Source organism: Aedes albopictus, chromosome 2 (assembly GCF_035046485.1).
Source record: "Aedes albopictus strain Foshan chromosome 2, AalbF5, whole genome shotgun sequence".
NCBI lineage: Eukaryota > Metazoa > Arthropoda > Insecta > Diptera > Culicidae > Aedes > Aedes albopictus.
The window spans coordinates 323902285-323926542 of record NC_085137.1 but is presented as its reverse complement, the minus strand read 5'-3'; the positions used below and the strand labels follow the sequence as shown (position 1 = coordinate 323926542).

Below are 24258 nucleotides of genomic sequence, written 5' to 3'. Positions count from 1 at the left end.
CATTACATTTATTTGGAAAAGTTTTTCCTTAAAATACTCATGTTGACCTCAATGAATTAACTTTCTTCCTGTGGATCCTTTGTAATCATATCCTAAAATTGCTCGTACAGCTTTCTAGAATCATACTTAGTTAAACCAGATGTTTGAAATACAATTTTCATCTTCTTCAGTCAGAGACTGAAAAATATATTACCACTAGAAAACGGACGTCACATCTAGTGACCTAGTGGAGAACTTGTAAAGAAACGTTTTCTCCTACTGAAGCGGAAATCCATCCAATATTCCGAGGCGTACGAAGTATCCGAAAGACTGACGCTTCACGGCATTAACACATAGAAGCTTTTTAAATGGATATGAATATGGGCGTGCTTTATGGGATTAGATTAATAAAAAAAACCTAAAAGATTTTCACTATATAAGTCAGAGTTAGGCCTTCGCGGATATGTATCAATGAAACGGAATGTCGTAATATGTAGAAATTTTGACTAGTTATTTATCAAAGTTGCTTCTCAGATCTGTGAAAATTTCAGCGGTGCACAAAACTGCATTTCAAAGATATTGTATTTCAAATGTGTTTATGATGATTTCTAAAGCTCTTGTCGAACCTTCAAAAATGAATAAAATTCAAACTCATCTCAAAAAGTTTCTAGGGGTGCTCCAACAAATTTGAAAATGGCATTTTTCTACATTTTCCATGCGCTTTTATGCCCTACTAATGGGGTCTCTGATCACGGCAAAAATTTTTTTTTGTTGGACAGTGTAATTTTGTGAAGTCTGTTAGGTGCGAACGCATTACTCTAATGCTCGCCAAATCACGCTCCACCTGGTCCACGCATCGTGGTTTTTGCGCTCCACGCCTTCTTGTGCCAACCGTATCAGTAGCAAACACCAGCTTTACAGGATTGTTGTCCGGCATTCTTGCAACATGCCCTGCCCACCGTATCCATCCGGCTTTGGCCACCTTCTGGATGCTGGGTTCGCCGTAAAGTGCAGCGAGCTCGTGGTCATCCTTCGCCGCCCCACAGCCGAAGTTCGTCCTTAGCACGCGTCGCTCGAAAACTCCTAGTGCTTGCAGGTTCTCTTCGAGCTGGGTCATGTGTACGTCTCGTGTCCGTCGTAGGGGACCACTCTGGGCTTATGAGTGTTTTATGCGTGGATGGTGCAGGGTGAATCTTTTGAGACCGCAGTTTCTTCTGGAGTCCAAAATTTCCAATGAACTGGATAGTTCACCCGAATCCCGTACGCAGTTCTGTACAACGTCCATTATTTCTTTGATCAGCTTGATCAGCTTCCCAGGAAAGCCGTTTTCATCCCATGATATTCCTCCATAGCTCTGAGCGGTCGATACTGATGATACAGGTTTCGCAAAAAATACTGAATGTGCCTCGTTTCAGTCATACTGTGTGCAAACCTTTCGGATTCTACAGTGCATGTACAGAAAGATCAGAAAAATGCAACCCTGAGATGAACTTGCATACGGCAGAAAACACCAGAAAAAATATTGATTGATTGATTTAGCTCTGTTATAGAGACTTTCAGCCCTTGGTTGGATCGTCTCTCCAGAAAAAGATTTATAATTACAGAAAAAAAAACTTTCAGTTGGACATGGAATTCTTCGCTTCTTAAAATAAAAGCAACGTCAACAATAATAGTCCCGTACTTTATTCAATAAATGTTCCATATGTAAAAAGCAGAAAGTATAATCATTATTTGAAAACTAGAAAATTACAATGACAGTTTACTACTCGCCATTTCTTACTCGTTCCTTATGATTGATAATTATCTCCAACGATTCATGTTTATCATAAAACTCCGCTAGTTCTTCAGCCTCAGACAAAGTCGGTTGATCTGCTCCGCGGTCCAGAAGTAAGCGAACCAATTCCTCGCAGTTGTACATGATAGCGGTAAGCAAAGGTGGACGAGATGATTTTGCGTGTAGCAGTTCTGGGCAGTGGTCGAGGAGGATCTCAGCAATGCATGTGTTCCGATACATTATGGCGAGTTCCAGTACAGTGTCGTCGCAGATTGAGTTGGCTTCCAGAGGATCAGCTCCGTTTCTAAGTAGGAATTCCACCACGGGGCGATTATTGGCCCTGACTGCTTCCGTGAGTACCGTATAGCCATAGTGGTCTTTGTGGTTGAGAATGTGTGTTCCATTTAACTGCTTCCGTTCAGTTGACATGTAGACAAGTTCAAACATTGATAAAGGGATCCGTAGCGAAGATACCATTCCTGCCAAGGCGGTAGCGCCTAGCTTATTTAGGCACGCTGGGTCAGCTCCCATTAAGAGTAATTTAATGATAACTGTTGGAGTAATCGATTTAGTTGCCAGATTATGAAGAATTGACCCGAGGTTTTCAAAGTTCAGTAAGTGCGCGAGGTTTATATGTGACCCAGAGAACTGTTCTTCCAACTCATCTGGAAACTGCTTTTGGAACTGCTCGAAGATGCAGCTGTTGGATTTAATTTGAATGTATTGATATTCAGCGGATGTAGGTTCAGTTATGATAACTTCAGCAGTAACAGCAACCATATTGTGGTATTTGCTCAGATGAGTTCGCAGACATATAACGATGGCATCTGTTCTTGGGTAACGATCGTCCAAGATCAGTAGTGCAAAGTCTTTTTCAGATATTGTTTGTGGCTGGTACGAATACACCTTGAAATTTAGTGTTGCTCTCAGTTGTTCGTCATTGTGGGAGAATAAAGTGGAAATTCCCTCCAATTGTTGGGTCTGTACACGTTTACTTTTCAGTGTTTTAATTTGCTTCAAAAAGTTATTGCACAACGTGAATTCATCGTAACCATGATCGATTTCGTAATCAAATACCAGTTCTGTCGCATATTTATTTTTACTCGGATTTAAAAAGCCTGCCACGCTATTCAATAGTTTTTCGAAAAGTTTAAAATTGCTTCGAGCAATTTGAAGCAGAAAATCAGAACCAGTTTTGAAGTACAGTAGACTTTTCCATTCGGTGAAAATTTTACTCCATAGTGAAAGTTCAATCGGCCAATCATTCGTGTCAAAAGTCTTCGGTTTAAAAAATTCGTTAACATAATATTCAATCAGGTTTTTGTTCTGCAAAGCATCGCCCAAACTGTGCCCATTCTGCCAGATGTCGAAACCATTTTTCATCAGGAATTTGAGCAGTTTCTTGGATCCCGCTTCCGCTACCCACAGGAAAATGTTCTTGGCTTGTGATGAACTGTAACCTTTCTTGAGGATGATTTTCCGGAACAGTTTATAATTATTTGCTTTGAATATGTTTCGAACATGAACACCATCCGAAGCCCACGGGTTCGCACCTCTATCGAGTAGTAATGCTGTAAGTGACCAATCACGTTTATCTATTGCTGAAGATAACAAATCCTCAGCGGCAGCTGGATTTTCTTCTAGAATGCTGCTTATCAGTTCTGGTGATAGTAAGTTTTGAGGTGTGTGAGGATCTTCATCATTTTCGAAGGAGTTAGATGATATACGACATTCAAATAATAGTTCATCAATTTCACGTATATTATCTGTTGATTCTAGGTGTTGTTTCAAGGAGCCTATGCAAGGCGTAAGAAGATGTGGGAAAAGTTGCTTGAATTGAGAAAGTGCTTCCGACACGTTTAATATCTCGATGAAGTTCAATAAATTGAGCTTAACTGCTTTGTCGATGCTGTCCAATGTTGTGTGAAGTCCATGCTGCTCCAGAATTTTGGTGTTTAAATGAGATATTTCATGTGCCAGTATTTCCTGGATACTTAAATTTTTGATGTTCGATAGTTTCCCCAATGGCTGAAGATATCGACCAGAAAATTCTGCTCTTCTCTCAAAGCAATCGTTAACTTTCTCATGATCGTTGGACCGCAAACCACATAGAAGGTCCCGCTGCAACTGTAGCCAACCCGAACCACTTGATTCCACATCAACCAACTCTTCCATTTCAGTCTTTGCAGGTATTGGTGAAAATATGCTCAAACCGTCAGTGTTGAAGCCCAGCACAAATGCATTGATGAGTATCTTGATAGGTCCCGAATTGGTCAACAAGTTGTAGGAAATTGAATCGTGTGCCAGTAAATTTCGATATGATTTTCCCCAGATTATGGGAATGAACTTTCTGAAAATGTTGAAGTTGTCCTTGAAGAAACCGGTTGAATTCAGCGCTTCCATAGCCTGAAGCTGCCAGAGCTCCATTGCAAGAATAGCATGGGGCGGAATAGTTCGATGGTGCTTGATGAACGATTCTATCGAAACACAATCGTATCGTTGAAGTGCGTTTCGTACCTTGCTGGTGAAATCACCAAACACCGCATTTAGTTTGATCATATCCTTGTCGCGAAGCTCATTCAATTTGTTTTTGAACGATTTGCTCTTAGATTTGAGCACATTTTGTATGGTCATCATTTTTCCGTCAAGATTGAATATATCCTCAAAGTATCCCTTTTCCGGCTTGGTAAATCCTTCATATAACTCTTTCTCCAATTCGGTGTCGGAATCAGATGTGAAGTGACTTACAATTTGTCGAATTTCTTCCTTATAGTGCTTCTCTTGAACAAGTTCTAAGGCATTTTCGAATTGGTTTTGGATGAGTGCTTGTACCCAAGTAATGGGATCTTCTGGTGAAATGAGAGAAGGAGTTTCTGCTACATTCCAGTTGGAAGGAATCGTTGCATAAAGCTTCCGAGTGCAAGATTCCTGCAGTTTTATTGCCAATGAGTGATGTATTTTTTCGAGATTACAATCTGTGAATGCAACTATTTCCAACTGATCCAGGTTATTCTTCTTGTGCCACATTTCCAGATTACTTATCAGTTTTGTTTTAAGCAGAAGATGTTCTTCTGCAAGAGCCAGATCTACGGTCTGCTGATGGTCTAAACCTTGAGTTTTACGATTGTTTAATTTGTCTTGGCTTTGCTGAATGAATGTCGTGATTTTCTGCATGGAATTCTCTATTGTTTGCGCTCGTCGGTTATCGGTCACATATCGTATAAATTCGCGCAGTTCTTCTAATGAGCGACACCTTTCCATGGTACCATATGCATGACGGACACATTCACACAGGATGTAAAGAAAAAGTACATTCATGGAGGCCACAACCCACTCTATATAATTGATTAGCGAAATATAATAGTTTAGTTTATCTGCATCTGTCACACACAGCTCAGCGAAACTATATCCATGGCTCATTTGGTCTCTAAAGCTCGAATTTAACCGGAAATGTTCCATGAACATTGAAGGTAGTAATACATGGAGCTTGTTGGAAAAGTTTGGTGATTGTGTGCTGTTCTTGGATATTTCTCCTAGTATTTGCATGAACCGTTTGATAGCAGCAAGTTTCAATGCAGGGTCTGCTTCTTTATTGATATCAGTGGACAAGTTTGAATGCTGTGCGATTTTCATTATGGAATGGATAAGTCTTATTTTCTTATGAGCTCGTCGTAACATTCTTCTTGTTTGTTTTAACTTTTGGGGAAGGCAGTTTCGGGGACCAGGCTCCAGTTCCACTTTTATTAAGCCCAGAAACAGCATCATATTTTGTTTGTTTAGAATACACTTGTATGCGAAGCAATCCGAAGTATTATCGTACATATTAATGAATATGGCCAAGCAAAACACGACATTCTCTACTAATTCACGAAGATTTTGACGCACTCCGTTTTTAATGAAAAATAAATGATTATGAATCATTCGCATTCGCCATATTACATCATTATCAATTCCCAAGAAGTTGTCACAATCTGCACGATCTTGAAGTTCACCAATCCATCGTATCACCAACTGAGACGATATATCCAAATGGTTCTTGGGTTTCAAATCGCTAGTGTCGCCACGAAGTTTCTTAAATCCATACAAAGATAGCCTATAGAGCACGAATAGATGCGTTTCTTCTGGAATGGGGATGTTTTTCACACTTAACTCTTGTAGGGCATTGCAACAGTGTATGAATGTTTCCTTTTCACTGCTAATGCCCAATGTACATATCAACATCAAACATTGAATTCGTCCATCCCTTATCACTTCGTAGAATAATTCTGCCGGCCCATATTTGGAGCATGCTTCCCTTAGCATCAGTTCACCGCTATCTTCATTGGATTCAAGTGCATTTTCCACCTTTTCTAACGACATTGTTACAAAAAACTAAGATATTATAATTCTTCGCGCAACAATCCAAATGCGTGTTCGATGGTTCTAATTCAGGCCCGTACTGATCAGTCCCGCAAACGGAACGATACATTTATGTTGAGATAAGATTATACACGCTAACGATAATTCACAAATGAAATGGGTATCACAAATTTCACGTTATTTTTTCAGGGTACAGATAACAATATAAAACGGTAGAAATATTTGACGGGAAACTAGAAGCTACTCATGCTAGCATGACAGGTTTACTCTTATCAGTAACATTGTATGGAAATGGTCATACGATTTTTATTTATGCTGTGATAGTGTTATAAGCTCGGCCTGTCTCGTTAGATATATGTTCACAACTAGTGCTGAAAAAATATCATTTTGCAATCCGTTGTATTACTAGCTATAACTGAGGTATTGCTAAGCATCATTAGCAAGGAAGGTGTGTGCGTATCTATTAGCATCGATTCCAATCAATGTATTTAATAATTTTGAAATAGACAGATAAATATGAACGTCTTACGATTCTGTACAGAATGCCCCATGCTTGTTGGCAACAAACGCATTCCACATCCAAAAATATACTACTCCCCATAGAATCAGTATCGCTTGTCGTGAGCTTGTAAACCTTTTGAAATTTCTGCTATGATGTTTGAATCCCATTAATTCACATTGATTCTTTTCTTCTTCTTCTCTCTGACAATACGTGTCAACTCGGACCAGGAATATATCTCAGTTATGCTCTACGAGCACATTCATGCTGACATTTGCATTCATTTATAGGGTGGTAGGTTCGAAAAATTCCCAAGGAAATCAAGAATATTTCCATTAGATCGACCAGGATTCGATTCGAGCGCTTGCACACTTAACAACCAATATTGAAAAGCATTCTGAAAATACTGGAATTTCTTAGTACGCGATTTTACTCAACACGATTTTTATTTAGCACCCACAGTGCACACATCATACGCTTTAAAAGAAGTTAGTGCATTTTGGTATTGAATTTGTGTGAGCTATATATACCGTGCATAAAGTAGATTATGAGAACACCAATACGCTATCGCATGTTTCCGGGTGTTTATCAACGTTGTGTATAAAAATCGTTATCTATACCCTGTGCCCCAATTTATTTGATCGTTTTTAATCTGAACACTTTTCAATTGAACCCTTGCTAATCTGTATTTCTTCTTCTTCTTCTTCATCGTCATCATCTTCTTCTCTGAGTGTACGTCCCCAAAGGGACCAAACCTACTTCTGTTGTCCAAATACTTTCATTTTTCTATTTCAATTTGCCATTTTGCATTTGCATTTCGTATGGCAGACACGAATTCCGTGAGAAGAACTAGCATAAGGGGTCGTACACAAATTACGTCCGCTCCTTGGGGGAAGGGGGGGGGGTGTGTTTGGAGAACGTGACGACTCTTACAAAGACCCTATCACCCCTAAGTCAAAGACACGTATATACCATGCAAAATCAAAAATGATTATTATCTGTTACACTGCTCTTACAATCAACCCACATATTGACAATGATTTTTCTTAAGGGCCTAACTGACTTGATCGATTTCTCTTGGTCGACTTTCTCTTTCGCTAATAACTTGATCAAAACAAACAAAATCATTATTCTTTTTGTTACTGGAGCAAGATGTAGTCGTCGTCTTCGCATTTCAACCAAAAAATCTTTGGAAAACTCAATACACTTTCCATAATAACACAAAGAGAAGATCTATGAAGAGAAATCGGAAATGTCAGTTAGGCCCTAATGAAGAATCAGTGTCGACACATTCTTGATTTTGTTCTAGTCAAGACAGGCTGCCAATTTAATAATCCGAATATGATTTTTACGAAACCAAGTCATGATTGCTCGATTGGTGTCTACACTCTTAGAAAAAATCATGTAAATTCAAGTTCACTTGGATGCACATAAAAGGAGCGGCCCATTTGACACAAATTTACGTTTTCTATCACAAATAAAGTCGAGCTAGCAATCGCTAGAGCCGAAGCGAGAGATAAAACATATGTAGGGTATGTGTTCCATCAGTAATCTCACGCTCCCATATTCATCCTATTCGAAAACTAGCGATTACGGCACCGATTAATTTCGTTCTTTTTGTTTTCATGGGTGCTCACTCCTAACAAAAAATACAAAAATAAGAAACAAAATAAACAACGCCTCAATCCTTTGTTTTTCGTAGGATGAAAATGGGAGCCACATGCTTAATAAGGGAACCAGTACCCTAAGTAAAATAATGAACTAGATTGGAACTCTAGTGCGCTGATTGAGAAGCACGCACCTTACCTCTCGGCTGTATCACCGAGTTGGGACAAACGATAAATGTAAAACTGTTTCTACCTATCTGGTCAGATAGGTTTGTTGACATCTTGTGTAACCAACTCGAACTTACATGATGGATGTAAAATTGAGTCAAATTTGCCATTCAGTAATGAAATGTTTACGAACGTTGATGGTTTACGTCACCTGTAAATTCCTAATTTTTTAAGAGTGTACAGGTGCATTTTATTGCTGAAACCACGGGTTCTCCCCTCCCCTGGGGGGCCGTGAAGCCAGTCCAAGGGGGGGGGCGCGATGTTACCAAAAACTTGTTAAAATTTTTATTCTATTTTGTGCAAATTATACCAATTGTTAATTTTGTATACCGCCACCCCCAAAAGCGACAATTTTAGAAACAAATTTTCAGTATAAAACGCCTTCAGATGAAAAAATTTTCGGCTGCGCTGCTATTTTTCAGCTTTAACTCAAATTGAATGTACATGACATCATTGTTTACGAAATGTGAGTGTCGAATAAAAAAAACGTATCATTGATCGTCGAAAACCCCTCCCACAGTAAATTTCTGGCTACGTCACTGTACTCAGAAAAACTCGGTTTCGTTCATTTAATAAGGCAATCCATGAGACAGATGCGATCAGCTGATTTTCTTTGTTTACCATGTATTTTCGACATTCGTCGATCGGGGTGACAGTTGAACACAAAGGAATTTGTTAAGCACTGACAACACTCGACGAAAATTTGGTAAGCTGCACGTACACTGTGTTTACAATTTCAGCTGTCACTCCCATCGCGATATGTCGTCATGGATTGCCTTATTATTTTTTTTTTCCAAAAAATTTCATTGGGCCCCAGATGTTTCGACAATTCTCAAAGGGGGTCGCCACTTCAAAATGGTTGGGAACGCCTGGTCTAATTTGTTTGACGGTATTGTTGCAAAAATGGCAGCCGATATCTCTTTACAATCTCGGCGCATGAAAATGCCATCGCCTAACGGCAATAGTATATAGGGTATATGTACCATACCTTGACATAAGGACTGTTCATTAAAGAAAGTGGACACCTGTTTTTCAATAGAAAATATTTATTTTCGAACAAATTCATAAGTTTATTTTTTATTTAATACAATCAACATACATGTGGCCGAACTCACGAGAGTTTGAACATTTACTTCGCATTTCTGAAGAACGCTCGGACTTTCCTCTTGATACCTCCCATTAGATTCTGCACAACTTTCTCCGTAAGATTTCGTGGTGCCGCAGACCAAATTTTCTTGAAGCAATCAACAGAGCTTGCTTCTCTTCCATCTTTCTTGAGATGCCGCTTAATTATTGTCCAGTATCTTTTCACAGGACGCAGTTCAGGGAAGTTTGGTGGATTTTACCATTTTTCGACAAAATCGACTTTTTCCGTCTTTAGCATCTCTAGTGTAGAAGAAACGTAATGAGCGGATGCCAGATCCGGCCAAAACAATGGAGGATCCGTATGTTTGCGATAGATGGGTAGAAGTCGTTTTTTGATGCATTCCTTTATGTTATTTTCACCGTTGATTGTTCCTGTTGTGGAATACGAAGAACTGTTTAAGCCGCATGAACAATTGGCTTGCCACACCTAAAACTTTTTCCCAAATTTTTCGGTTCTGATGTACCCTACATCATCCAGCACATCTGTCCCCTGCTTAGCGCTAAAAAAATGCGTTCCTGGAAGTATATTAGTAAGTCAATTCTCGAAACGACAACTTTTTGGAACACCATTTGTGCAGAATTAATCTGCTAGTCGCAAAGCTAATACGACGTATCGCTCGGAATGTCTTACTTTTTCCGTTTTCTTTGAGTGTATTGCCAAGTGAACAATGTTTTTACACACTGAGCAAAAATTCACAATTTTTTGTTTAGTTTTGACTCTAAACTACTGGTAAACAGATGTTCACTTTCTTTAATGAACAGTCCTTAATATGCAAGCCGCTTTGACAATGTTAACCATAACTCATGAATTAAGAGCACTAGAAATGATATGTTGACCCTATCACACACTGTATACCTATAGACCTATAACCATGAATACCAAGTACTTCGGAGATAATTTATTCGACTGATTAAGAGATAATAGACAAAGTGTATCTCACTGGTTTTCTTATCCATTTGTTAATCGATTCAAGATCTTTTGGCAGTTAACAAAAGATACAATATTCCAGAATATGTAATCTTTTTTTTTAAACATTCCATACAAGATTCTAGAAGGTGTCTGGCATTTCTGGTAGTTTAGTCCATAGTCTATGATGCTATTTTGGAAACCAAACCACTAGATGCCAAATCCACAATATTTTCTAGAACTTTTGGTCAATTACACAAAATAAATATGTTAAAAACAAATAATACAACAATAATTTTAATAAGTGTAAGAAGAGTTCTGTTCACCATATAGGTGGATTGAATCGGTTTTTGTTTGTGAATTTGCGGAGGAATTCCTCTAGCGAATAATATTGGAAGATGCATAGAGGAACCAGGAAATTCTAGATTAGTCTTCAAAAATGTTTGTAATTTTCAAAAGATTTCAACTATAAGTTCTTATGAATATTTTGTAGACTTTAACAATATAAAAATCAGAGCAAAATAATGCACGAGTGAATAAAAATCCTTAATCTTCCAGAAATTGGTCACAGCTGCCAGCATCGCGTTGATTTGTGAACATCAGGTGAGCTTTTTTTAACGTATTGAACAAAATACAACAGCGTGAGAGCTGAAGGATTAAATAATGCTTAAGGAATATAATGATAATATACTCAATTTCATCGTGCTGCGTTTAGTTATAAAAGCTAGTAGGTATAAATTTGCTAAGGGTGCTTGTCCCCCTGACTGAAAAGCTGGCTACGCCCTTGCTCCGTGCTTGACCAGAACCTAGACCAGAACAATCGAAATTGCACAAGGAACTAACAAACGGAGCTTGGGAGTAGCTACCGCTATCAATGTGAAAATAATGAACTGGATTTGAACTCCGGTCCGCTGATTGAGAGGCACGTACTATACCTCTCAGCTGCATCACCGAGTTGTATTTGGTGAAAATAATGTAGTCAAACTTGCTTGTTGTCACTTTATTCAAACTCTAGGACCGATTAAAAGAGATCGATCGTGTTACTATCGTAATTCCATATATGTTGTTGATTTGTATAAGCAGAATGTATGCCCGCTTTAGAAATGAATTGATTTCGATACTGTATGTCCTTGTCCTGAAAACCGGATCTGTGATTAATGCCTGTTCGTTTGGGACGCAGCTCAGGAATCCATATTCTCACTGTGACGACTTTCATAGATTTAAATTATGATTTTTTTACAACCATGCCGCTTATATCAATCATAAGTTGTAGGTATGGAACACGTTCGCAAAAGCTATAAAATCAATAGACGAGCTTTGGAACAGAAAAATCGTCCGTTCATAAGTCGTGATTTATGAAATTCCTGAGTGTTTTTGTCACAGCGCGAGACACTTTAGTTTGGCCTATAGTCACCTCATGAGTCACCTACACTCAGGCAACTGAGCATACGAATTTCATAAAGTAAACTTTATAAAACAGCGAGAAAAAAAATGTTCATAGGGCAGCTATGATTTTCGTCACAATCATGCTGATTTTCATAAAACTGATTATCCTTTTCAACGCATCTATAGTTAGACAATCATAATGTGCTGTATGAACTGTTTCAGTTTCCAAAAGTGAGGAACTTATTTTGCACCACGGTGACATCATTGTCACAAGTATGCATCGGTTCTTACCGAATAGTTACCGTAAACCATCTTCGGTAAATTAGGAGAAATTTGGCTCTTGAGCGAAAGCTTCATTACCATGAAACTGAACAATTAACAACAAATAAACTAGTTCCGGATTCCAATCGGTTCAGTTCATGGGTAAAGCAATCGCTCTTAAGACAATTTACACGTGTATTGCATCAATCCACCCAGAATCTAATTCCATGCAAAGTGCTACGATTTTATTAATTTGGCCACTGAACTTCATGATTCAGCAGCAAGAAATCATAAAACAACATTCTGAAATCATAATCAAGCTCTGATGAATTAATTAACACACGTTATGATTTTATCAGGTCTCATTTGAAATAAAAAAAAGAACATTATGAGTTTCATAATGTGACATAATGAATTCATATGGGCTTGTCTATGATTTCATAATGCAGTTTTAAGGATACCGGCCGCAGAATCTGTTCCGTTTCCACGTGTTTCATAATGAGTACTTATGAGTATCGTACACTGAGCAGCGGCTCAACAGCGGCTTGCGGTGAAAATTACCTACTATTCTGATTTTCGTTTCAATTCAACAAAATTATGTTTTTAATTTTACCATGGACTCGATTTTTAATTATATAAAAAGCTTCTGTTGGCAACCGGATTCGAACCAAGAACCTTGACATCACCAGGCTCGCACGCTACCACCCTGCTATCGAACCGGTTGATGTAAGAAGAAACAAAACGCACACAAGAAGCGTTGGTGGGTCGATGATCATGTTTTGCCATGGTCAATTTAAAAACATTGTTATGCTTGTCATTACTGCAAGCCGCCTTTCAGTGTAGTAAGTCACAGTGACTTCTGTGCAACCTTCATTACACCAACAAAGCTAACCATGAAAATGCTTGACACTTCTCAGGTCATTTTGGCAGACCACACACATGCACGACAAAGACGGATCATATATTATTCTACACGCAACCTGAAATTGGCAGATTCTAATACAATTGGGTATGAAACATATACAAATATTGTATTAGGGCCTTGCAAATACAAAAATTGGTAGGTGGCAGTATACCAAAAATTGTATTGGCTTCCTAGAATCTGGAAAAGGAAAATTTCGCATGTGTGCGTGTGCTCTGTCGCACTGGTTTCTCATTATTTGTTCTATTTTTAGACTGATCATGGCAGCAGCGGCTTGTTATCTGTGCTTTTTACTTATTATCTCGAACATATTCAGCAACCTGTAACTTTCTATAATGTGTAGGGAATATTCTCAAATTTTATCTGCTAGTTGCACAACTAATTAGCTATAAATTGTACAAATTTGAGCTCGACTGGATAGTTTTGAAAGTTGGAGCGACTCTAGTAAAATGTTTCATATTTGAGTGTTCTTCGTTAAACTGCTATATCTCTGGATTAAGTGAACCGAATGAAATGAAATTTTGCACATTTATGACTAATATATAGCTCTTCGAAAAACCTTTGACTTGACTTAAATATGTTCAAAGAAAACTAAATTACAGCTTTTTGATTGCTTTACGAAAAAATACATTCATTTCCATAATTTTGCAAATGTGTAACTTGCGCTTCCTTGTGGCAAAATTTCGAAACAAGTGGACCATTAACTGTAAGCCTTTGACCTACCAAACAACATTGTCAAAGACACCAACTTTGTAAGTGACCAGAATTCTGACATATATTAAATTTAAAATTTGCTTGACCTCTAGCACCGTCTAGTGGTATATACAAAAGCATGCTAAGTTTTAAAAATTGCCTAAAACATTTTTAGCAAGTTGTATCCTTTTATAAAGTCCACCAAAACTATTCAAATTTTGATTACTTGTTCCTCAACGAGATTGATTTAATTGGTGCAAATTTGATCATGATTGATTATTCAACTTTACACGAAATTAGAGCCCTTCTAGTACCAACAATGGTGGTAGTAGAAATTTAGCATTATTTCGGCCGAAAAGCTTGCAAATTACATTTTTAGTAGATGCATTATACTTAATTAATAACATTAATTCAGTTTTATATACAGTATTTGTTCAAAAACCTATTTCAAACAATTATTTTCCTTAATTTTTTTGCTCCTTTGCACCTTTGGTGATAGTGTTCCTATAGTGGTGGGTCCCATAAGAATTCAATGGGAAGCGCCACTATAGGAACCGGTGTTTAATTTTACCTCCATAATAGGAATTGTGTTCCTTTAGTTGGTGCAAATGATTTATAAGGAAAAACTGAAATAAACGATGGTTTTTACATTTTTCCTAGAAAATTTAAATGAAAAACTACCGGTTAACGTTTTTAGAGTTTTTATTTTGTGGAATTATCATTTTTTTCAATTATTTTACTGCTTAGTAAGAGCTACTAATAGCATCACTATTGGTACGTTTACCCTACTTGAGACGGAATTCGTTATACACGGTGGAGATTCATTTCAACCCACACGATTCATCAGCTGCTTTACATCCGATTGAGCTCTTTTGCGGAATATAGTATCCCTAAAAAATCAACTGAATTGGTTGAAAGACAGCATTTCATTTTGTTCTCATCTTTACCGTGGCACCATGTTGCACTAAAAAAAAGTTCATACCGCCAACCGGTCTTGAACCAAGAACCCTATGGTTGGCATACTCGCATGCTGATCACTTGGCTATCGTAAGAGTTGACGTGAGAGAGGACAAAACGCATTCAAGAGACTATTTTGGTGTGATGAATAAGTATGCCTTGCCATGGTAAATTCAAAATTTAAATTGGCGGACATAGTTTGCTTTGATAATGATGGGCGTAGCAAACTAATATCAGAAGCGTCGCATCAATGAAAATAAGATTGGGCGAATTTACTGGGGGAATGACTGGCGTCACAACAAAACCGCTACCTGCATATTGATTGTTGTTTGTACCACTTATAAATAACTATAAGCTGGCTTCGCGACTTAGCTGAAATGCCTAAATATTTCGGAGTTGCGATTCAAATCTTACCAGAACGGTTTGTTCTTTTTGTTTATTTATCATTTAAATAATTTGTGTTCGACACTGTGAAAACTGATCAGCATTTTTTTTTTGTTTGATTTCTTAATAAATTTAACGAGTTATTTCAAATAATCGTTCAAAAATTTCGATTCGTGAAGTACTGCGCGGGCCGCATCTTAAGGCTTGGAGGGCCGCATGCGGCCCGCGGGCCGCAGGATGAGCACCACTGATCTACACCAAATTGAAACTGATGCAGATGAGACAAAGAAATGTGATGACGTTTTATCATGGGTAACTTTGTTTTATTTTGTGCTGGCAACTCTGTGCAATTTTTAGTATCAACGTGGCAAACTTTTGATAATTAGTCAATGAAAACGAATTCCTACACTAGAACGATGTATGGACGAAATGTTCGTAACACATAGGAGCCATAGCTAATTAAATTAGTCACGTAAAACAATGTAAATTTACATGACTTTTACATAAGAAATCGTAAAAATATTGTATTTTTTCGTGATTTTTTAACGAAAGTTGTTGAATAACTTTGAAATAAGCAATTTAAACACCATAGTGTCTTTTTCAAAGTTGTAGAGTATTGTTCCAACTATGTTTTAACGGTATTTTTGATTTTAATTTTCTGGATATTGGAGTAAATTTTCGTGAAAATGCTCGAAAAACACAAAATCGATTTGATACACCTCTAAACCTTCATAATTTTAGCTCATTTTTGGACTGAAGACTTGTTTTTGCAAGTGGATTGATAATTTGATGTGACACGGGTAGGTCAAAAAAAGTGAACAGGTCTAATGCCCAGGGAATCCAGAAAATTTTCCCGACTGGAACGGGAATCGAACCCGCCGTCTCCGGATTGGCGATCCATAGCCTTAACAACTAGGCTAACTGGAGACCCCCATTCACACCCTAAAACCGATCAGCACTGATGTGCATAATTTCCAGACTACACCAAGAATATGTAACCCTTGCACATTCACAAAATCAGCTCCTGCGTCCACTAAATCGTGAAATTCGCAAAAAAATGTTTTACGGCAATCTAGATAGGTTTACTAGCGACCTTGGTAAACAAAAAATATCGACATTTCGCATACAGAAGAGTGTACGAGCTGTTCTTGTCAATGTGTTACTGTTACACATTTTTGGTGTAGTCTGGAAATTATGCACTTATGAGTAGGTCTTACACATTCTAGATGCTGAGTGATCTTAGCTTGCATGATATTTTCCTAACTAATCCCAATGATGGGTGCTAGAAGTAGTATATAGGGTGACATTGGGTATTATCGGCAGGTTTGTTCTCTTCGTCATGGGGGGTTTTTGGTAGCCAAATTGCCTGAAACTCGGCCATATAATTCACATTGGTTGGGAAGGATTTGAGGCCAACCCTGAGTTCAATAGGTTTCAAAAAACCTACCAAGACGAAGAGAACAAAACGGCCGAGATAGGTAATTTCCCCTATGTGTATAAAAAATGCAGCTCAAATGAAAATTACAATTTTGTTTATATTTGTTACATACGGTGTTTGGTACAGTTAGACTTGAATTGATGATAAACCTTGCTCAAGAATATTGTAGTTTACATATGGGATAAATTTGAACGGTATGTATTTGTTTTCTACTGTTGAATATTTTTGGAAATTCTAATTACTAAGTTCGTCTTTCGTGAATTATGTTAAATAAATAATGAATAAATACTAATCAGGACACTTTTCATTCTGGATGAATGTCTATAGTTGTGAGTCATCAGGTCCTAGTTTAGAACAAGCACCAAATCGAGCCCAATGATGCACTTTAATTATGCTGTATATGACGGGTGAAATAATTGTATTTTTTTCAATGGCGCACGTTCAGACAGACTTACAAACGATGCAAACTTCATTGAACCCGATTACCCTTTCTAAATTACTCTGACTTACATTACTGGCGAGCTTTTCTATTACGTTATACATACAATCTTATTTTGTTCTTCAAATTATCATCAAAAAGCTCTAACTTATCAATATAAAATAAATTACATTACTGATTGTAGCGCGGTCCCATTAACGATCTGCAAGCATAAGGTGCAATGTGTGGTTCCGGCCGCCCACAAGGGCACTTAGCTTGGGCTGTAGCAGTCGTAGTAGTAACTACAACTGGAGCATTGGTCGATGGTGCCACCGTCGTTGATGCTGCCTGTAAATGGCATGGTTTTGTTTCCACTTTGACTGGAACTCCCGACGTAGCAGGTTGTACCGGCAGCTCGTCGTTTTCGCCGTTCGTCAAGGCGTAAACTATCTGCTGCAGAACATCCTTGGGCAGGTTAAGTGGAGTTTTCGGTGGCAGTTGAACGCAGATAGATACCGGAAGATCGTTGTTTTCTTCGCACGGAATTAAAGTTCCGAAGTATTGATTTGGGAATGAGGCACATTCAGTGCAGACTATGATTGCTAGTAAGAAGCAAGTACAATAAATAATCATTGTGGAACATAAAGCAGTGGCTTAGGGAGACTAAAATGAATGTGTTTCTCCTTGTCAGTTTTATACGACCTGCAAGAAAATTGCAGGCCAAGGGTAAGGGCAATTACATAACTGTAAGACAAACAAGTACAAAAGGTGAAGCAATGGTAAAAAAGTAGGCCAATATATCAGGTACACTGCTATCGGTATAAAAGTTGCATAAGAGATAGCAGATGTTTACTAGCGCATGCAATTGTAAGTCACGCATTTGATTACAATTGAATCACGAAAACGCTGCTTTATCAATGAGCTGGTCGTTTTACTTCAATGGCAGTGTAAGACTGGTCGCTGGATTACTGCGACATTTATCACGGTTCCTTCCAAGTACAACAAATGAAGAAAGTGCCTCACTAAAATCGAAGTATGTACCGTAAAATGGGATAGCATTGATTTTTTTTTCAGTGGAACATCGCAATCTTTATCCTTGTGATAGTAAAGCAAGAACAGGAATCCTTGCTGGGATCTCAGTCATTGATTACAATTCTCGCATCAGCGGGGTAACATTGATCGCCTTGCCCGACCTCATTAAATGTTCAAACAAATAAATACACTGATACGGCCCCCACAAAAACCTTTTTTGGTTGCTAACATTAGCTTTAATTTTCATATTGCTCAAGTATACTGTTCGAAAATAAAGAAAAACATTTTTGATCATCTCTCCGAGGGGCTTCCACATCCGCTCGGGCCCCGGGCCCCCACAATCCTTAATCCGGGCCTGCGCAAACGTTTGTATTGGGTGGGGCACTTGATAAGTAACGTTTTCTCGGCAGAAAATTCTGCCAGCGATCAATAGAACCGAAAATGTCGTCGAACAACATTCAACAGACCACGATCTTTTTGCATGTCTAGGGATAGTGGTAGTATTCATCTAACTACTATTCCCTAGCCGTTCAAGACCAGGACATTAGGCAAGAAGATCTTCGTTGTGTCAATTTCTGTTCAATTTCTCTTATGACTCGCTTACGTATCTACCCACCGTATTCTTTCATTATTTTCCTTACTCCCTCTTACTTAATGTATGTGGTATATGGCCCCAGACCGGTGTTAAAAGTATTACTTCCTTCTCGTCCGTAACCAAAGCACAGATATTTGAGGTTTATCACTGACTCTAAGACAAGTTTGACCCAATCCTCCAACGAGTGAGAACTGTCCTGGCCATGTCCTTGGTACAGCTGAGGGGTGGGAAAGGTATGCAGTGACCTCTACGTCTTCTCAGGCCTAGGTGTCACGGGAATCTGGATGTTGCTAGGGCAGAGGTTCCCAAACTTTTTGTTACCGCAGTGCCTTTTGAAATTTTCAAAAATGTCGCGGCGCACCAACAACTTTTTACAAAGAACTTGTATTATTTTGACCTCGATTTTAAAACACTTGGACGGCGTTAAGTCAGACCGGACCATGCGTTTTTTAATGCAAGCACTTTGGATATCAAATCAAGTACGCTTTTTTTTTATCAAATACCAACTATAATTCTTCCATGTATTGAAACATCTGCATCTCAATAACGCCGAAATGTTCCTTTGCTTATCTTTGCCCGTCCAAAAACTCTTCTAGTCTACTCTGATTCAACCACATGCAGTTCAAAATTTCAAATACGAATGCAATGCAAAACATCCGAATTTGTTTAATATACTAGTGTGTCAAATAAGAAAAAAGAAATGGTTTTTCGAGCCTGTGGTCACTGTCGCTGATGATTGATCATTTTTCAGTTTTCATGCAAGAAGAACAAAACTCAAAATAGAGGTTTTCAGAATCAAACACAAAATTGACATACAATTTGACGCAGAACTGTTTTACGATTGTGATGTTAGTAAAAATATCGTCACAAAGCGTTTGTGACAGCATGAAGACAGGGAGATTAAAGTAGTGATTCTGAAAGGTCCTTGAAATATTTATTTTTATATTCTATCAATATCTTGATAGAATCGGAAACTGAGATAAATCATCAAAAGACCAAAAAAAATCACAATCTAAACAAGAAAAAAAAACAAAACCTCGGGAATATAAAAATTTGATAAAAAATTCGAAGTCTCATGAGTATATCAGAAATTACATTAATGGAACATCCGAAGATTTTGGAATATTTTTTATAACAAATTTTGACATAGGAAAAACCGTTTTGAGTGACTTTTTTTTAAGTCTTCAAAAGGCAAGACTTTGAAATAGAATAAAAAAGGCTTTGAGGCGACACTAGTGTTACTGAACAAAAACAGGATAAAAGATGTTTTGTGTTTTTTTTAGTAGTAAAAGTTTTTTTTTTTCGTTTTGGCTCAAATGCCTGCGGCGCACCTGAGAAATATTCACGGCGCACCAGGGCGCAGCACTGGGAAAGCACTGTGCTAGTGGAAGGGTTAAGTCCCGAGGATATGTTTGGTCAACGTTTAGGCACCATAACGATGTACAGGAACAGGCTTACCAAATTATAGAGTGTTATTGTTATTATTGTTATTGTTTATTTTAACTTTAAATTTTGAAAGAGGGAAAAACCCCTTTGAGTGATTTCAACATACCAAAAACGAAATCTTTCTCAAAGAGGCACAAAACCTCTTTATCTTTTCAAATAACATTACAATAATAACTTAAAATTAAAGGCTCACACGGCAGTAGCCATAGCAGAGCCACAATCTTGAAGGAGGACAGCATGCCACATCATGAAACGAATCTTCAGAAATCCAGAAATCCTTGTGAGGGAGAGGGTAGGGGTCAGGTATTCACCAAAAACGAATCTTCAAGGCTGAAAATAAAGTATACCAAAAAAAAAGGGAAACAGTATCAAACGAAATATGCAATCTCATTTATAAATTTGAATAAAAGTTTTAATATGGTTTCATTTTTTGAGCCCAAAATGTTCCATATAGATACAGGAATTGGAAAACCTGCTGCAAAAATTATACACCCTCATTCTTGTTTTCGATCGAATCCACTTTCGAACGAAAATCGTTCGCATTCCCGTTTACGACAGCAAAATCAAATGGCCTACTGATTCGATCGAACCAAAAACGTTCGAAAGTGGATACGTCCGTAAACAAGAATGAGGGTGATAGCATAGACTAATTTCAAGACCTCGATGTACCAAAGAAAACGATCAAATTTTCGGTGACCAGTCCGGTACCCAATAAATATTCATAACCGTGTATTTTTTTCCGTGTAAATTGCCTTTTGTGTAAATTTTATTTAGCGTGTTATACTGATCTGACAGCTCTGACAGTAAGGGACTAAACATAAACTACGTAAAGTGAGTACCGAGGATTGTTCACAATCTGCGAACTTGACTGCGGAAAAAATTGCGACCATGACGCCGCTGGTGATAGAGTTAGGTGGGGCAAAAGTTCGACCCTAGTTGAAAATTCAACTATTTTCAATGGATCGAACTGCCGTGAATCGCAAGTCAGTCCCATCTGCATTTTGGGCAAAATTGAGTTAATGGGGGTTTTCGATAATTCTTCGGATGATCTTTCAGCTGTGTGAATAAAAATATATAGTTTGTTCAGTAAAATCGGAAAACAACACCAAGTCAGATTGTCCCATAATGAAAAGTAATCGCAAGTCAGCCCCATTACGAACTTGTGCACCCTGCAGTTCAAAATCGAACACTGTTTTAGCCAGTTTCATATTTTTCTCAGTTACGTTTTCATGTTTGAACCAATTTGTGAAAGTTTCGTGATGATCGCAGTAGTATTCAATTTATGGCGATTTTTGGAAATTTCACATAGAAATCGAATTTAAAAACTTCAGAGTCCATTTTCTCAATGCCTACTTTTTACATATGGGACTGACTTGCGATTCAGGGCAGCGAAGCAGATGAAAATAAATTAACACCGTTTGATGATTCTACTATCCATGAACTAACATTTTACTGAACAAAGTTACGCCAAATGTCTTTTCAATTTTAAGTTTCGACACTTTCTGTATGTGTGCGTCTTATTCGAACTCTTGCCCCACCACGCGAAAATTCAAATAAAATCCGTCGCCAGGATGGGAATAAGACAGACTCTAATTACATACAATTACAATCGCGAATCATCCGGAGATACATTTACAAGCATTTTTCGAGGCAAAATTTGCAACACCAGCCTTTTCTCAATTCCGTCGGCCATTATCAAAACAACCTACAACAAAGAAAACGCGTGACAGTTTCGAAAGCGTAGCCGGTTTCGCGCGCAGCCTGCTGCGATCTCTCGCCATGCGGTGGTGAATAAACTCTTTTTGAGTAGTATTGAAGTCCTCGAAATAGCCACAAAATTTAATTATGATGAAGTCATCAAGACAATTAAATTGTACATAACACAAATTCCATGATCAAAAATTTGTTGAGGATAAAAAAAAATGTTACGAAGTAAACTAGCAAACCCTCTAAAGTGGTTTGCAAAATTTTATATGAACTTTTTGAAACTGGGGTCAAAATCAAGTTTACTTTTCATGACTAAAAACATGTTGTATAGGTAGTGTAACATAGAGTAAGGTGGGGCAAAAGTTCGACCCTAGTTGAAAATACAATATTATTCAAAGAACCAAAGCAGATATAAATAAAGGAACACCGTCTGGTGATCCTAGCATCCATGAGCTAAAACTTTGCTGAACAAAGTTACGCCAAATGTCTTTTCAATTTTAAGTTACAACACTTTTTGTATAGGTGTGTCTTATTCGAACTCTTGTCCCACCACTGGGGCAAAAGTTCGAATCTAGTGTTTGTAGAATTTGGCTTACCATTGCACACTATTTTGACACTTAAGTGATAGGAATACCTGAAACCAATTAATGTTTGATGATGGAACTGGAATACACTTTAAGGTTCGATCTGGATTTTACCAAAATCATAGTTAAATATAATACACCAATTTTCCGCCAAATGCAGATAAAACAACTTTTTTTTAAACTTTGATCGAATTTTTTCACTAATTCCATCATTTTTGAAGATAATAAGCACATTTTGCAGAATTTTAGGTTTTTATCTAAAGTTGCCCCATGACTCGAACTCTTACCCCACAATTCGAACTTTTACCCCACTATGTGTAACGTATGATTTCCAAATATTTTTGCCAAAAGTTATGCATGCTAAAGCATCTTTAATATATCTGGAGCAACATTTGAAAAGGGCCTAAGAGGTCTTGTGTCTTTTTTCGAAAACGCTCCGTAGGGCATAACAGCAGCCCGCCCACGCAAATGAACACCGTTATACGAATGATCGATGTTTGCTCTATCTGATAACGGTCTTAGTTTTTTGTGAATAAGATGATGGGGACTCAGGAGCGACGTGTGAAGTCATTGTTTACCAATGCTTGTATGCCCTTTTCAAATGTTGCTCCAGATATACCTAGTAACGCCCCAAAATAAAAAATCGAATTTGATTTAATTACAATCCCATTCAATGCGTTGGAAGAACCATCGCATATTACATTTTTTTGATCAAAAACCAACATTTTGTCATAACTTTTCAAAATATTGATCAATTTTCCTATTTTTTGGAGTGAAAGACTCTTTTTCCATAAGGCATCGAACAACCTTGACACCCGAAAGAAATAATTTGAATTGAACTCAAAAACTTCAAAAGAAACTCTTGCCCCACTTTACCCTAATAGTGTAAATTTCTGTGCTCCTACTATACACAAAAAAAGCCCAATCGGATGAAATGCAGCTGGGAAATCATGGCGAGTGTAAAGTAGAAAAGGAATTTCAACTATATATTTTTTACATTTTATACCAAAAATTCTGAAAGCCATGTTTTCTTACGATTTAAACCCGCAATTTTATCCAATGCAAAAAATGTTGTTTAAAAGATCATTGGTTTTATTGAACTGTGAATAAATAGTTTAAAATAAATAAATCAGCCTTTAGTCATCATCATTTCGTGTTTCACGATTTATTGTACCGAGGCGTAAGCGACGACCGACATGATCCACAGAAGCTGGACGGTTTGTAAGGTTGTTTCAGCGCAGAGATCGGTGGAGGATACACCACTGGCGACGCGGTTGTACTTTTCACGGTGGGATTCATTGGGTATCCCGGGTAGGCAATCGGACCAGGTGGCAGCACTGGGGGTGGTTGCGTGCATGGTGGTGCTGGGGTAGTTTCGGTGCAGGGCGGTGGGGGTGGAGTCGTCGTTTGCGCGCATGGAGCAACGGTTGTTCCGGGCAGTGGCTCCACTGCATTGTCATCCTTGGTCAGGGCATACACTATTTGTTGGAGCACACACTTCGGTAGTTTCAATGCAGTTCTAGGGGGAAGTTGCACGCACACGGAAACTGGCAGCTCGCTGTCGCTGGAGTCGGACGGTGGCATTGGCTGTGGCGGCTGATTGTCTTCGACTTCGTCGCTGTCATCGGCATCACAACCGGGATAGACCCCTACGCGTTGAAGCTGATTCGCCGATGGGTAATAAGAGGAATCGTATCGCAGCGAAGGATTCACATTGCAGTGACCCGTCCGACACTGGCGCTGCGGATCAGGATACGGCTTCGGGCTAGAGTACGGTTTGCATTCAGCATGACTGAGTAGAGCCACGACGATGCACACGATAATTTTGAACATTTTACAGGGGATAATCCAACGATCACTTCACTTTTTGGAGATGATGTGTTTAACTCGAGAGCAATGAATGGATTGTGACAGATTATTGCGATAATGGTACATT

General features: G+C 38.2%; 2 protein-coding genes across 3 annotated transcripts in view; both read right to left on the bottom strand.

Moving 5' to 3' along the window:
* The window catches only part of LOC134288239 (uncharacterized), a 236664-nt gene that overhangs the window by 3534 nt on the left and 208872 nt on the right, over positions 1 to 24258 (bottom strand). The window lies entirely within an intron of this gene.
* LOC115269785 (uncharacterized) lies at positions 23446 to 24170 on the bottom strand. Its single transcript, XM_029878593.2, has one exon. It carries the CDS (start codon positions 24153 to 24155, stop codon positions 23481 to 23483), a length of 675 nt encoding a protein of 224 aa, XP_029734453.2. The 5' UTR covers positions 24156 to 24170; the 3' UTR covers positions 23446 to 23480.

What these genes read in the sequence shown, in the direction of transcription:
- LOC115269785 (XM_029878593.2), bottom strand. Translation starts at nt 24,155, where the DNA reads ATGTTCAAAATTATCGTGTGCATCGTCGTGGCTCTACTCAGTCATGCT.